This window comes from Bactrocera dorsalis, chromosome 2, assembly GCF_023373825.1.
Source record: "Bactrocera dorsalis isolate Fly_Bdor chromosome 2, ASM2337382v1, whole genome shotgun sequence".
Taxonomy (NCBI): Eukaryota; Metazoa; Arthropoda; class Insecta; order Diptera; family Tephritidae; genus Bactrocera; species Bactrocera dorsalis.
In genome coordinates, this window is record NC_064304.1 from 87,893,510 (window position 1) to 87,910,300 (window position 16,791).

General features: G+C 34.7%; 1 protein-coding gene across 2 annotated transcripts in view; it reads left to right on the top strand.

Annotated features, from left to right (window-relative positions):
* Positions 1-260: 260 nt before the first annotated feature.
* The window catches only part of LOC105229576 (A disintegrin and metalloproteinase with thrombospondin motifs 9), an 81,977-nt gene continuing 65,446 nt past the window's right edge, over positions 261-16,791 (top strand). Inside the window, exons 1-2 of one of the 2 annotated variants that reach the window (XM_019991535.3) lie at positions 261-392; positions 3,870-4,894. In XM_019991535.3, coding sequence (XP_019847094.2) covers positions 3,923-4,894 — 972 coding nt within the window. In that variant the 5' untranslated portion in view covers positions 261-392; positions 3,870-3,922. Of the gene's footprint in view, positions 548-3,869; positions 4,895-16,791 lie in introns of both variants that reach the window. The other variant, XM_049448643.1, reaches the window with a different exon arrangement.

The window sequence follows — 16,791 nt, forward strand, 5'->3', positions numbered from 1 at the left end:
ACTCGGCACTGGCTCTTTGGCTCTTTGCTTGACTTTGGTGAACGCTATAGTATGTATGTATGTATGAACATACGCCTACCATTGCCTTTATTGCTGTTGCTTTTGTTAGTTGCTGAGAAGCATAGTAAATTACATAGAAGTCAACCGCATGGCTGCTGTGGACGGCGCTGCAGCGACAATGCTGATGAGAGTGAGCGGCTGGTACGCGCGCGGTCGTTTAGCTTGCCTAGTGGCGCGGCGCGGCACGGCCGGCGCTGCTTTGGCGACGACAACGTTGTGTGTCTGTTGTCTGTCTGCCAGAGAGTTTTAAAAGTTGACTTTTTTGCGCGGCGCGCCTCAGAGACTACGGTGTACTGGTTTTAGATGGTTAGCGTTCGCTGTGGCGGTAACGAGTGCGTCCTCAACGTTTTTTCGCTTCTATTTCAATTAATTATATATTTAGCAAATTTATATTTTCAATATCGAAACAGTTGTTCCATTTCATAATAATTTCGAAGTTGTTTTTATCATCGGAAATAAATATACATGTGTGTGTGATAGTGTGTTTGTACGTACGCAAAAAAAAAAAGAAAATAACGTATTCTATGCGTTCGACTGTCAATCGCTTCCTGTTGGATTTGCGAATTGGAAGTTGAGTTCAAACGAAAGCGCACAGAAATCACGATTTGTTATACAACGATATTATAAAATTATTCTCTGAGAAATGTGTGTGGCAGCGAAATAATAAAACAGTGTTTGTTGTGAAAAGTATTAAATACGAGTGTATCGAGCGCTGGAAGTGTAAAACGAAAGAAAAAGAAAACATTTGAATTAAATATTTGTTTTGGAAAAATAAAGTGCAATAACTAAGGCTGTCGTCTTAAAATAAAAAAAATATCATTTGTATTGAAAATGTTTTCTGGCTAGAGTGTGTAGCATATTTTTCAAGCTGTTGCCGACCGCTTTGCTCTTGCGTACCGAATTGCTTGTTACTTGCTTTTTTTGCTGCACAGTGTTCTGAACCTGATAAAATTTCAATGAAATATCAAAATAAATATATTACAGATCTACATTATATCTGCGTGAATTAATTTCATTGAAATACTAAAATGCTTAACAGAGTATGCCAAGGAAACTAAAATCTTAAAGGAATGTTAAAAAATTAAAAAACATTAATCATAGCGACAAGTCAATTTTGCTTCATAGAACTATGTGCAAAAAAAAAAATAAGGTTTAATAAGCTCAAAATCCTTCGTGAATACTCGTATATTTTTATTATTTGACTTCATGTTTCGTTTTAATTGCCTGTAAATAATTTAACATTCAAGACTCGTGTGCACATATTTTGTGTTAAACTGTGTTTTCCTTTGAGTTTTAGCAAGGAAATATTTGTTAAAAATAAGTTTCAACCCTCGGGATCCCTACCAGGGATAAACAAATTTTTTGTAAATCTCAGATATGAACTATAAGGATTTGAGGTTAAAAAAATCATGAATGTGTCCATTTTGTGCATCAAAACTCAAATTGTCTCAAATCATCTTAACGGATATATTCTAATATATTATTGTATAAACAAAAATCGAGATAATAAAATATAATATATATTTGTAAAACTTCGAAATAGAATGATGTGTACTGAAATTAGTTCTGACTTTTGTTTTAAGTGATTTTCGTTTTAAAAACAATTATAAGTATTAAGCGTAAAAATTTGCTGATGCAGACTTTATTTCGATTGTTAAATTTGAGGTTGTAACAGTGTTGTTGTTGGCTTACGAGTTGTTGTGTCTGGTTATGTGCTTGAGGTTGCATGTTTTCTTCTTCGATGGTCAATTTTCCCCAACAGTAAAAGAAATTGGCATATTTTTGTCGAGATTTACATTCCGCAAGAATATATATCCCAACTAGTGAGATTGGAACTAGGGCTAATGAATGGTAATGTGTTAATGAATTACAGAAATATTTAAATTATTTATTTTATTTCAAAAAGGTTTTAATGTTGCCTACAAAATACGACCGCTTCAACTTTAGATATGTTTCAACATGTTCACCAATATTACAGTTGATTAAAGTTAATGTAATCGGTGGTAAACCATCACTTTGATTTTGAGCGTTTTCTTATGCAGTTCTTAAAAACGTTCTTCAAATCTCAACTTTTATTATACTTGTATAATATTATCTATATAACAGTACATTATATTGCATGCAGAACTTTCACTACAAATTTTACTTTGGAACATAGTATATGCCTAGATTAGGGATTGTCCTTGATAATCATCCATGTTAGCTGTTTAACGTTGAACACTGCTGCTAAAAAAAACAACTGTGGTTTGTAGCGCGACCTGGCTAGATCTCTAGCGACGTTGATTTGCCATTAGATTATTTAATCGGAAACTCGTAGATCTAAGGTCTAGGTTAAATTGATGGGGAACTCAGCCAAGCACATGATCAAATGTAAGAATCAAAAGTACATAAATTTCTATGTAAAAGTATGTATGGAAATTACATATTCGCCTAACCAAGTTGTACGAGTAATAGGGCCAATCTCACTATCTATTCGAAGTCGAGTGCGCATGCAGCAAGTTCAACGTTATTATCAGTAGATTAAACATTGCAAATTATGTTGATTCAAAGTCATTGTCGCAGAACAAAAACGTTTAAGTATTAAACAAACATTAACTACAATGAGCTAAACTGAAAAGAATAAAAAGTGAATAGAAAATGCAAAAATATGAAAATACTAAGCGAAGTGTGGGCAGCAAACTAGCGAACGAACAGCTGAGAAATATGAAAAGCTGATGATAAAATATAAATAAACAAAATGAAAAGCCCGCCAACTAACTGTAAGCTATGATAATGACGACCAGCGTTGAGGAGCGCAGATTCTAAAACACACACACACACACACACACAAGCGCGCGTACGTGTTAGCATGCAAATACACTACGTGCGTCATCCCAAAAACGATCTGCAGCTAGCGATAGTGTGATAACTACGGACGAGCCGGTATCTGTAATCAAGTCAAACGCGTGCAAAAACATTAAAAGCATACAAATATTAGGTTTGGCGAACAGCAACTGCTGCTGTGACTCGCTTATCGCCACCGATATTGCCGGTTGTGTGTTTGCAAATTCAACCCGCAGTCACACGGCAATGACTCGCAACAGTTAGCGAAACACTCACAAAGTGGCAACAAACAATCACTCAATCAAGCCGCCTTACAACCACATGTGCAAATATTCAATTGTTGGGCCTTTCAGGAGCCCTGAAGTTGGAGCGCGTGTGATAACGGTGCTAAGAGGGGCTACGCCTTGCGTTGAGGTAGCATTTATGTTGGGCACAGAGTGTATCGGTGGCGTGAGTTTCTACGCGTTGTGTGTGTGTGGTCATTGCAAAAAGGCTAGGTAAAAAATCTGCTGGCACAGCAAACGCGGCAATGAGTAGAACGGCAGATAAACCAAAAATGAAAATTCGCAAAGAGCCAAGCGGCAAGCGGCAAGCGGCAATGCTGAAAAGTTAGCTAACAGCGAAAAAACGAATATAAAGCTGTAATGTACAACAACAACTAAAGCTATAATTTCGCTGAAACGTGACATTTGGGAAGGCAAATAAACGCAAAGCGGCGAAGAGCGTACCAACAGCGCCCCGCGCTCCGCAACCAAAGCGCCGTAACGGCGTGCGCGACCGACCGAATTCAATTAACCGTCTATGCTATTCAAGCGCTTTGTTGTTTTTTTTTGTTTTGAATATTCATTGTGTTTTAAATTTAAGCAATTTTTTGCATTACCTTTCCTCCGAATTTCGCATTTAGCGCAAAGCTTGGAGTTTTGCTAGTGAGAAATAAAATTAAATTTAAATAAATTTAATTCAAAGCATTTACTTACTGTATGTAGGAAGCTAAAATTCGCAAGCCGCTATAGTTGACTCAATTGAGTGTTCGCCGAAAATGGGCATGATGACTGCTAACAACAACAACAACAATAATAATAATAATAATAACGATAGTGAAATTAATAATAATGGGAGTGGCGCGACCGCAATAACAACAACGCCCGAACGGAGCACTGCTGCTGCAGCAGAGACTCCACCAGCGCCCGTTCACCCGGCGCAGAGTGTCACCGAGGAGGCGTTGCCAGCCTGCATGGCGACTGGAGATGTGCCGTACAAGCAAAGCACCAGTGATTGGCATGACGCTGATGGCGATGTCGCTGCTATCGCAGCAGTTGCTGCAGAGTGTGAGCGTTTGCTCGCAGCTGCAACAGCTGATACAGACACCGGTGATGGGAAAGTGAATACTGCCGAAAGCGTTGGAACTGCCAACGCCTGCAATAATGCAACGTACAACAACAACAACGCGCAGTGCATGTGCGAAACGGTTGAGGGCGGCTTTTACGATGATAATGACACTGACTATGCTGACTATGACTTGGATAGCGCCGATGCAGAGGTATTGAATAGCAGTGCCGAAGTGACTCGTTCGAAGCTCGACTACACTACTTCGTTTGCCTCCTATGATAGTCATGTGCATCAGTTGAATCGCAGCCAACGGTGTAATTCGCACGCAACATTAAAGTTGTTGCGACAACAGCGTCAACAAAATCAACAACAACAGCAACAAAAGCTGCAACAGCGCTACAGCGCGCAGCAAAATTCGAGCTCTTTGAAGCTCAGCGCCTCCAATGCGTCCATATGCTCGTCAACCACCTCAACCTGTCCTGCGTACAGCATCGGAGAACCGTTGTACCAATCTGTTGCATTCACAGACTATGGCACTACGGGAGGTTGTACCATAGAGACGCTCACCACGGGTGAGTCCGCTGATGAAAGTGTTTTGCGGTATTCCTTTAAAGGCTATCCGCCTGAGTTGTATTCACCGCGCAAGGAGTTCATCTACACGCGTCCACTGGTTGAAAAACAGGTAAGGTAGTCCTTTTAAGTTTTTTTTTTTTTTTAATAAAAACCTTATCTCTTTATCTGTGCTTTAAATATCTGAATATTTTTCAAAGAGTCGGGTAATTAAGTTGAAACTTTAATTTGTACCGATTAGCGAGTACCGTGAGATCTCGATTAATCTACCTTGGCACATCGAAACATCAGTGTAACTTGCATTTGCTTCACATACTATGTATATATATACATTAGGGTGATTCAAAAAAAAAAAAGTTATAAAATTATTAAGAAATAAAGAATTTTTCCAACAATAGTCAAATTTCAACCGTTATTATCTTTTAAACGGTTGGGTTTACGAAAAAATCATAAGAGACCATATTTTAGAGCATTCAATTTCCTACAAAACCTAATTAACAAGATATTTTTTCAAGTATGTAGTTGGAAGCAAGATATAAATTTTTCTATCTGATAATAAGAAAAAATAGAAAACCGTTAGGCGGAGGACCTTCCCGTTACAATTAAAATCTCATATTTGGAGAGGCTTTCTTAGAGGTGTCTAGGAACCTATTTTTGCGAGTACCAATTGAAAAAAAAAATTTTTTTGAATCACCCTAATATACATATATACATACATATATATATTTTTTTGGCCCATCTACTCATGTTATCCTTATTGCTTTTGTGCTTTTATTGTTGTTTTTATCGTCTTCGGACACATCTGTCGTATTGGGTAAAATCCATTTAATTTGATTCGATTGGTTTTTGCACTTTTTATACCCATAAACCACTCACCACCATCTTTATAGCACTTGGTTCCGATTTATACATGAAAGGAACCAACAGAGAAATCGGAAATATACCCATTTTATGGGTGCAACCACATGTACTTCGGCTGTATTTACTTACATTGTTTTTCGGGTTCCACTCTCTAAGAAAAGGTGATTAGGAAAGGTTACTCTTTATATAAAGTTGACAAATAGCATGAATAACACTGTCAAAAGAGGCAAGCTCAACGCCTTCAAAACACTCAAAAACAAAATATATTTCATGATCATAAAAATTGTTATAATGTGCGTTGGGTTTGAAAAGAGTCGGTTGCGCTCAATGTAGACTTCCTTATTTAATTTGTTTGTTCTGAAATGTTTTTTTGTTTTTCAACTGCTTTTCGCTTTTATTTTCATTTTATGCACGTTGCTATAACGAAATACCCATAAATCTGAAAATGCTTGAGTGCGCGCGAAATAAATGAATTATAGAGCGTTTCATGTTTGAATAGAGGAACGTCTGTGCAAGTGTGCATATGCACGAGCATGAACATATAAAGCCGACTGCGGCAGTGTAGCTCGCGTGTATGGCGTGACGAATTGACCCCAAGTGTGAGGACACTGATACCTCTAACCCGTTGAGAGCACCGAAAAAACCGACTATACGATATATATGTACAGATAAATATATATATACATATATATATAGTATATTTATATACATGTGTATATAAAAATAAGATTTTCACATCACAAGCTCAACACTACATCGATTCAAACTCATGGTTGCAGCTATAATTATAAATAATTAAGGAATTAAGGTAGCCTCTGATCGGGACCACAATAACGGGTGGGCCATCTAACGTTTAAAATTTGAATTATCTATATTTCGACATTGGAAACGTCAAATACCATTCGGAAAGTGACAGATATTCAAGAAAAAGTCTAAAATTTACGAAATGGGTCGCTATTTACTATTCTACAGTTCGCAGATTGGGCAGAAGATCGTTTGACCGAGGCTGGTCAATTTTACCGAAAAATCATCTTTTCGAACGAGGCTCATTTCCATCTCGGTTGTTACGTTAACAAGCAGAATTGTCGCATTTGGGGCACAGAAAACCCGCACGTAATTGTCGAGAAGCCAATGCACCCAGTGCGAGTCACTGTACGAGTATGGTGCGGATTTTGGTCTGGTGGAATCATCGGCCCATTTTTCTTCGAAAATGAAGAAGGAACCGTAACCATCAATGGTGAGCGATATCGCGCAATTTTAATCGAATTTTTCTTCAAGCAATTTGAAGAGGAAGACTTGGACAACATTTGGTTCCAGCAGGACGGCGCTACGTGCCATACAGCAAACGCTACACTCGATCTTTTACGCCCTATCTTCGACATTTAATTATTAATTTTATATGGCCCATCCTATACTTGTGTGATACTCCGATATAACCAATTGATAAAGTTAGATAAAGTAATTATTTTATTATATTTTTACGAATCACCAAAATTGTTGTTGGTATCGATTAATCAACCTTAAAAAATTTGAAAAAACAATGTTGAAGCAAAAGAGTGCACATGGCTCAAATTTGCTGTTTATTTTCAATTGTTGTAGTTGTTGTGGTTGCTGCTGTCGCCGCCGCTTGGGGAGCGATTAGCATTACAATTGCTGTCTGTTGCTTTATTTTCCCTGTTTGTTAGGTTAGTTAGTTTGGCAAATGTTATTGCCGGTATATACATATATATATATACACACACACATACACACACACAGTTTATTTGCATGCCTTAATGTGTTTCTAAGTTTTTGTTTTGCTTTTAATTTTGTGTGTTGATTTTGCATTATTTTTGCATACTTGTCGGTTGTCATTGTTATTGTTGTTGTACTTTTTCGTTGTTGTTGACTTAACTGTTACTTTATTTAAAAGGCTTTCATTATGCAAAATATACGAAATAGCATGCATACTCGTACTCGCTGTGTATGATTATAGCGTTACTGTTGTGGTTGTTATTGTTATTAAATGTTTCAGCATGCATATGTTTACTGTTGTTGTTTGTGCTGCTGGTAATTGTAGCAAATATTGAAATTGGTCGGAGCTTTGAATATTCGATGAGAATTTTGTACACTTAAAAAACCTAAGATTTTTATGAAACATTTGTTAAAGCAAACTTGAAGAAAAATCCGAGTGCCACACTTCTTAATAGCAATGTTGCAACTTTTTAGTACATTTATCGTTGTTATAAAATATATGGAAATAAAATTGTTATTTTTAAGATTTTGTCCTAATATTAAGTCACATAACTTACAAGTATTAATAAATTTTATTCCGTTGTCTTTCCGTGTGGGTGTCGACTTAATCCACTCACTATCGTTGAGATTAATCGACGTTAATTCATTTTTAGACTTAACTAGGAAGACAACATTTGATCGCTCATCAGCGTTGGCGTTGCCCAAGTGGTTGCCATCTGTGTCCACGTCGACGACAGTTTGCTGCGCATGCGCTTGTTTGTATCACTTTATTCGGCACTTAATTAAATGTAAGTCGCCACTAATGATTTTTCGCCATAAAAACATTCATGAATGTTGCTTTGAAGAATTTATATGTGCACTTTGAATTTATTATTTCGAGATTTCCGCAAAAAAAAAAACTAAATAAGTACAGACACATAAATTCTCATATCAAATTAGGGGTTATGTTTCCGTATAAGTGTAATTAAGAAATATGTTTTGTGTTATTTCAACCGACTGGTTTGGAATGGGTGTTATTCAATTTGGTTAGAGTCAGATTTTATGGAAATTGGAATTATGAGAAACTTGACGATTAAGTTTGAAGTATCTTTCCTTCAAACTAAAATACTGTTTGACTGAAGATCAAGCCTCAGCTTTCATTGCATAATACTTATCTCATCAATTATTTCTTTTCGTATGCCGATTAAAAGGTTTAACTACTCTATTTCCGAATTGTTCATGATTATTTCTTCATATTTCTTTCAAACATTTATCAAGTCAACCACACCGTGCTATTAGTTGTTTTTTTTTACCTTGAAATTGATGTTATTTGCACTTTATATTATGTATAATTTATTTTTTGTTAATACTTAGTTGCATCCAAACATTTGGTTTCAATTTTTTGTTCTCTTTTTCTGAAAAGCAAGTAAAAATTTATTTTATTATATATATTACATATTTTATTTGCACAAAAAGCGTTGAGGAAGTGCTGTTGTTGATTATATTTCCAAAAGCGTGCTTGTCTTCAAATTCATAAATCATAATGCGTTGATGAGGAGTTGCTGCCTTTATTTCCTTGGACTTTTCTGCTGGTAGTTAGTACTCAAGTAAATGTTTGTTGTTTTAGCTCAGCTGGAAATTGATGATTGAGAACAATCATAAAATTTTTTATAGCAGAGCCAAGTACTGTTTGGTATAAAAAATGTGCTTAGAACGTGTGACGAATAATTAAATAATTTTTTAAAAATAACCGAAAAAAACTAACATTCTTGAACAAGAAGTTTTATTAAACGACTCAAAACGGCAAACATTCACTCCCTTCTTCTATTTTCCGCTAAGTAACAAAAAACGTAAAGCATTTTGCCAAACATTTAAGTCTGATGACAACAAAATTTGCTAATTTTATTACCAAACGTTTATGGTTAAAATGAATACATTAAATAAGCAGGAATAATTTTTCAATTTATTATAATTTCCAGCAAGCTCAGTCATATCATTAAGTACATGTAAGTATGTATGTGCAAGTATATGTTGAATTAATATTTATCTTATGCTAAGCACGTTGCAAGCGCGAATTCTACTGTCGCCGACGGTGTCGGTCATTGTTGCGCAGCCACGTCCGCCTGGCGGCACACCCTGTCGTATACGTATCTCCCATATACATACATATGTATGTGCCTGCTTGTATTCCGCTAATGATTAAACATCTCTTGGGTATTCAGCCAAGCTTTGGCATACATGTTTGACAATCCGCAATCCACTTGAAGCTCTGTAATTAATCTAATGGCGTAAACAAGCAAATTTAGACTTATGTCAACTTGTACTCTCATACAGTCCACACACTCTTATCTCTTTACCAAATTTCTGTATTTATTCATATTTTTTGCAACTTTCGGGCGTTATTCTGTTTCTGATTATTTTCAGATTCATTTACAAGTGCTATGTGCCATTTTAAGAAAGTGTAAATGAATCGAAATATTATTTTAAATATTTGAATTCTAAATGGAGAACTTATAGATTGAGTCCTTTTTTAATGATTGGTTCTTGTTAGTTAAAACACAACAATAAATAAATAAGTAATGTAATAATAAAGCGCACTTAAGGGTCATAGATAAAATAGTAATATTAAATGAAATAGTTTTCTAATTGCAATGATCAAAAAATTAATTTTACTAAATGAACTGCCCCATTTCTTAGGTAGATACTAATAATTCTATTACATGTACTAAATTTGGATCGATATGATCGTATAATGTTAACCTCTGTGTACCTGATAGAAATATACCTCTACTGCAGAATTGTTCAGCAAGTATTTATACCCCTTACAATAAGTTTCAAGAGTAGAAACTCATAATTGTAAATATTCAACTTTGTAAATGGTTATACGGTCTTAAACTAGCTCAGCAACTTCTCAAAATTAATGTTGGGTTATGTTCATATTTGCATATTCTGTCAAAATTCTGGCTGACAGCCTTTGCGTCAGTTGTTGAACTATAATTCAGTGCGCCTTACTGGCAGTCTGAGAGTTCTGTCAAAAAAGAAAAAATGAACAAAAGAGAAATAAAAAAAAAAACAGCCGCATGACCACAGTTACACCCAACAAATCCGTCAGCCATTCAAGCAGTCGCTTACTCATTGTGATCCTCACTTTCGTTTAGTTGCCCTTTTGTGTTTTACATACATTTTCTTTGTTTAATTTCTTTTTCGTTTTTTGAAAATGTTGTCAGAATTGTTGTTATACCGTCGGTGTGTGTACTCTTTTGCTTACGTCTTTGGCTTCGGCGTTGACGTCTGCTGTCATCTGGTATGCAAAACGTACGTAAAAAGATGTAGACTTGTACAAATTTACATCTGTCAACTTACGGTTTACTTGAAGCACAAGCACTTTTGGAGGCTATTAAGGGTGTCCCGAATTAAAGCAAGGCTTACATTTGCCGTCATTTATATATAATATATAATATAAATGTTGACATCCCGAAAGAGGTACAAATCGACAGCTGACAGTTAGACTTAGTCAAAATTGAGCGTTACGTGATAGCATAACGTATTCTTTATTTAATAAAATATCAAAAATAATGAAAGTTTGGCGGGCGCAGTTCGAAAATTGCACACAAAATATGGTCGGGTTATAACTTCGTCAACTGTGAAGAGATTAATGGAAATTGTGCAAATTTAAGTCTTGTGCTATTTTCGGACACCCTACATATATTTATATGGCGGGCATATATTTTATTCCCGAAGGGTCTGAATATAAATCTTTTATACAAATTAGTGGTCTCGTAGACCTTTTATGCAGGGGGTGGCTTGGTGAAATGTGGATAAATTATAATAATAAATTATTTACATTAACGTCTCACGTATCGCAGAAATTCCAAGTAAAGTTTTCAGCCGAAAGAATTCATATTTAGTTTTACTCGTATTATTGTCTTTCTATTTATTTTATTTTTTTACTTTTTGGGAGTGACGCCTTTGTCGCGCGTGGAATGGGAAGTTTTGCCTTTACCTCTTTCTACAAGTCTCTGACTGTGATCCTCGAGATACACCAGAACTTTTTAAAAGAGTGACTCACCTCTTGTACATTTCGCATTATTTTTTTATGGCTCACCGGGGATTCTAACGCCACTTCTTCACAGCTGACTAAAGGCAATTTTTCAGATTTGGATATCAGTTCAAGCACATAAATTTAATTGACTAATCCACTTTAGGTGTAGGAATTTTTATTTGCCAGCCATCATTTTGAGTGGTAATGAAGTGAAAAGTGTAAATTTTCGAAAATAAATTATTTGCAAGAAACACTTTTTAAATGACCACAAAAAATGCAAACAAATTCAAAAAGAAATATTTTAAAGAAAAAGTGGCATCGTTTTTTTATTAAAGAATGAGATTGATGACTTTAGCTCATTTTTAAGAAAGTGTAGACAAAAAAATATTTTGGCCTGAAACAAATCAACGTGAGATTAATTTTCATTTAAGTAGATTTATGGCAAAAGAACAAATGCCAAGAAAAGAATAAAAGTATAAGACACAACAGAGAGTTTTAAAGAAATTGTACAAAAGCACTTTTTCGCATATTTTTAATGGTAATTTGGCGAATACAACAAAATTGCTTGCATATACAAAATACACACATCTCAAAGCAGTTACGGTTATGCAATCTGTTTGTTTAAATCCATGTACGATATCGTATATATGTCTGTATGTATATGCTGTACGCACGTTTCACTGCGAGAAAGTAATTAATTAACTTTTATGCGGTTTTTAACACCCAAAAATATTTTCCTGATTTTTTATTACTGTGGGTTTAAAATAATTGTATTTATTCTTGAAAAAAGAAAGAAAATAAGGCCGCTGCAAAAACAAAAGCTGGTAGCCATGGCAAAGAGGCGGCCAAGTAACAGCCCCAAGTTATCATATATAGTTTTACTACAGAGCTGGTCTATGGCTGGATCAGAAGCTCAAAGTATGCATGGGATTTCGCTCAAACATCTACAGAAAATTGATAAGAATCTACTTTGTTGTGGTGAATTAGGATTAGTAATATGCCTGGATGTTCTCACCTCCTGTGTCTTTATCAAATAACGCATAGCAATACGAATAGCTTAAATTTCAACACAATAGCTATAAATTTTCTCTGTGAAATATCGCACGGGTCAGGAAATACGTGATTGAAGAGCATAAGACTTGAAAGGTATAGTAGTTCTGATCAAACTGACAAGTCAGTCTTTCGTAGGGCGACACCACGTAAAAAAATACCGGTTATTTGAGTGAATAAGGTAGTTACATCTATGTTTATGAGAAAATATATTGCAAATATAAAATATTTTAAAAATTACCCTTCCCAAAAATATTTTAGTTTACACAGCTGTAAAATTTTAAAACCAGTTCAAGCACAATAGTTTACAAATCACCACCTGGGGTTATTATGATTTTAAAAGCAATTTAATAAAAATTCACCGAACCTCGCCCAGAAGTATCACTTTAGAATCTTCTATATTTAGATACTTACAGCACACTTCGGAGACTTTGATCTTTAAAACTTGTCAAAATGAATTAAATCTCGAAAAAGTTATTTAATTGAATTTGCATAAGAAGTTTGCGAGTTATTCAAATTAAAATATCATAAAAGTGTCAGATGCTAAGTAAGACAAAGATGCGAGGAGATGAAATTTGTTACACATTAGCCAATCTAAAATTCGACTGGAGTAATTATGGAGACAAGCTGTGCTTGTGAGCTTTATTTGGCTAAGGTTTTATAGCCACGTACCTATTCACTGGGTAAAATATATAATGTAAGTCACATACTTGTATTTAGGATGCATCAAAGCTTTGGGTTTCTCCTCTTTATCGACCTATAGTGTTACTGAGCCAACGTAATACCATCTAGTATCACCTATGACGCTCAATCGGGGAACACAAGTTAATTAATCTTCACTTTTTGACAAAAGTGATTTGGGCGTCATTATAGCCAACTTTCATCTGCAGTCTCCTAAATGGTACAAGTATATACCTTTTATCAGCTGATTTTGCCGCCAAGCTACACTGTACATTATCGATAGACTGATTTTGTTTAGTTTTCGTTGCATACGCTATACTAGCCGTCAAATTCATTGCCATAAATTCTTTATTATTATTGAAAAAAATGTTTTAAATGTTTTTTATTAATAAGTTGTTTGTAAGAAATTAGCAAACGCGCTTTTAAGCGACATTACAATAATCGAACAACCAGCAACAATGGATTCATACACATACACACGCAGTAACAATTTAACATAATAACATTGTTAATGACATAATGTGTGTGTATTAAATAATAATAACAGTGATAATTAGGCAGTAACATAGTAATGTTAGTAGCATGAATCCAGTTGTTGGTGGCAAACAACACGAAAAGCCACGGCAACAAAGAGGAGTGGCACTGTGAAGATCAGCAGACACGCTCGCAGCAGCCGAACAACATGAATGACACTCAATAAATTAGCGTGCAATTCATTAACAAAAGGTTTAAGTATCTTATTATGCGTGTTGTTGTTATTTTAATACTTTGTCGGCCACAGGTTTTATTGTAATTTTGTTGTTGGTTTTAGTTTTTATTTCATTTGTTTCTTCTTAATTTCTTTGTTGTGTTTTTATTTATTTATTTTTTTTGTTTAAGTTTGTATTGAACTCGGTTATCAGCAGTTCGTGCACGATTCTTTGAAGATGTGCCGTTGTTGCTGGCAGCGGTTTTCAAAGGCCAAGGAACGACACAGATAGGCAAGCAAAATATAAAATATGGAAAGTATATTAAAAAATGTAAAATAATGGCAATCAAAAACGAAAAATAGTGTGGCGTTAAAGAGTAAACTAGCAAGCAATCATACAGCCTGAATGATTTGCTGCCAGAACGAGTTTGGTCTCAACCAGCAACCATAATAAACTACTACAAACGGTCACACTTTTTGGTAAGACAAAAGAAATCAGTTTTTTACGAATTTCGCCCCTGAGTTTTGAGTTTTTTCGTACGACAAGTGCCACGCTTACCACACTTAGCCATATATTATATACGCGTACGAGTATACTCAATTGTTGTTGTATCTCTCCTTACGTTTTTCAATACTTAAGTATTCATAAGCGATAAGATATGTCTCTTTTAGCCAGCAGCATTTATAAATACGTACATACATATGTACATGTTCACCAGTCACTCATTTACATTCAAAAAAATATATGATGCATATTTATGAGCTTTGTGCTAAATATATTCATCGCAGACGTTTTTTAAACCAAAGCTGCCACCTTTGCGGTCTTTTGGCTTTTGATGTGTGCGCATAAATCACAGGTGCTTTGCATACGACCTTCTCTGTCTGTAAGTTAGCACAGTTATTTGGGTGTTACATGTTTCGCTTTGGTGGCTGCAGAAAGGTTCCTCATGGCGTATAAGTAATTGTAGTGCGGAGTTTATGTTCGAATCCAAATTCTGTATTCCAACTTCAAAAGAAGTGTCTTACGGCATAACATATATACAAGTATGCTTACTAAACGCTTCCTCACGTAGGACACACCAATTGTTATTTATATATTTTGGTTGACACAGCACCATTTTTTATTTTTATGAATAGAGCTGAACTTCCTTAACTCGAATAATTGTTTCTTTAGAATCTTCATCGTTTTCCATGGCGCTATAAGTCATATTCGTTGGGTCTGAAATATTACAATATCATCTGTTATAAATCCGGCTGCGCAAATCTCATAGTCCACTGTCAATATAATCTGTAATAGTAAGATTTGAAGCGATAAATACGCGCGGCGACTTCTAAGTTTAAATGATCGATTCATAGAATGGAATTTGTATAAAATTTAACTTCGGTTGGCAATTCAAGAGTTTGAGTTATGGAGAACTGTATTTACTTGCAAATTCAAAAAACATAAAATTTTAATGATGTTTTCCACTAATAATAAGCGATAAGCTGCTCATCGGTTTATTTATTAATATTAAATAATTTCTATGCGGTTTCAAGTGACAAAGAATTTAGCATTTTTGACGCTGTGATTTTTGCAATCATTTAGGTAATAAAATTTTGAAACGCAATTGCTTACTGCATACATCATTGCGTTAAAAATGGTTTACTGACTACGAAAGGGACAAAAATATTGATGACAAATACGCTTGATTTCAAGGAAAACCTTTAATTTACAATAAATGTCATTTTTATAAATGGGATTTATTTTTTTTTAATTAATTCAGGGAATCCAATGGCTATATAAAGCAATATAATTAAAAAACATAAGCAAATGTTAAGATCATTAAATTGTGAGTAAGCGCTTAATCATCAGCGAGAACTAATGAGTTATGCAGTAGGACACTAAGGGACAATTTCTGTGAATGTGTTTAATGAGCAATATATATCTATAATATATATACATTTATATCGAATACATAGTTAATATAAAATATGAAAATACAAAATTGGTATAATATTTGTATTGTTTATAACAGATAACTTCCACTTTTATCACTTGCCAGATTTCGCTAAAATTAAGGTTACTCATACCACCCGTATGCCCGTAGGCGATTAAAGTTTACAATTTCAAGAGCAATAGAACTGTATGCCTGACTGCAAACATAGTTAACGTAACTATAAGTAAAATTCTATGATATATGCAAGTAAAAATGCGTTTGTGTTGATGGGAGGTGCTGCGTTCTTTACTTTATGCAGGTGTCATTATAATTATAAATTAATTAACGGAAAAAGAAAAAAAGTAATGTTTTTATTACAATAAACTTCAGAAATTGAAAAAAAAAAATGTTTGAAATAAACTTCTGAAAAAGAAAAGTTTCGAATAACATATCATTACAGTTTCTTGTCAAAATATTTACATTTACCTGAACCTACACAGGACCACCCTATTTAATCTCAATTCTACTTTATTGCTCTGTGCATATTTCTAACGTTAGCGGTCCTTCACCCCAAATCAAGCGAACGCACAGCGCAATTTCTAAAAAATACGGCATCTGTACAATTTTTCTGCTAAAACTGGTGTCAAAAAAATAAATTTTTGTTTTTTTTTTGCTTGCAAAATATCAGAGCATATTCAATAGACAGGCACATTGAGTGATGGCTGACGCCTCCAATAAATTTCCACGCGCCTATTGATCTGCATAGTAGCGAGTTAATTTCTTCTATTTTATAAAGAACTTAGTTCATGCCTTCATCACGAGAAATCGATTTCGATTTGGATAGAAAACGGTACAGAAAGGTAAACAATAAAGAAATATGATATATTCAACTAACTATGAAAGTGGTATTCTTATGGTACCTATGATTTGTTGTTCAATATTCCAAATTAGTTCAAAGTAAGTGCTCGTAAAAATTTGGTTTAAACATAAAAATTAGCATTAGGCAGTACTCCTACAATATCGTTTACATACATGTGTACCTTATATTCCGAAAATTT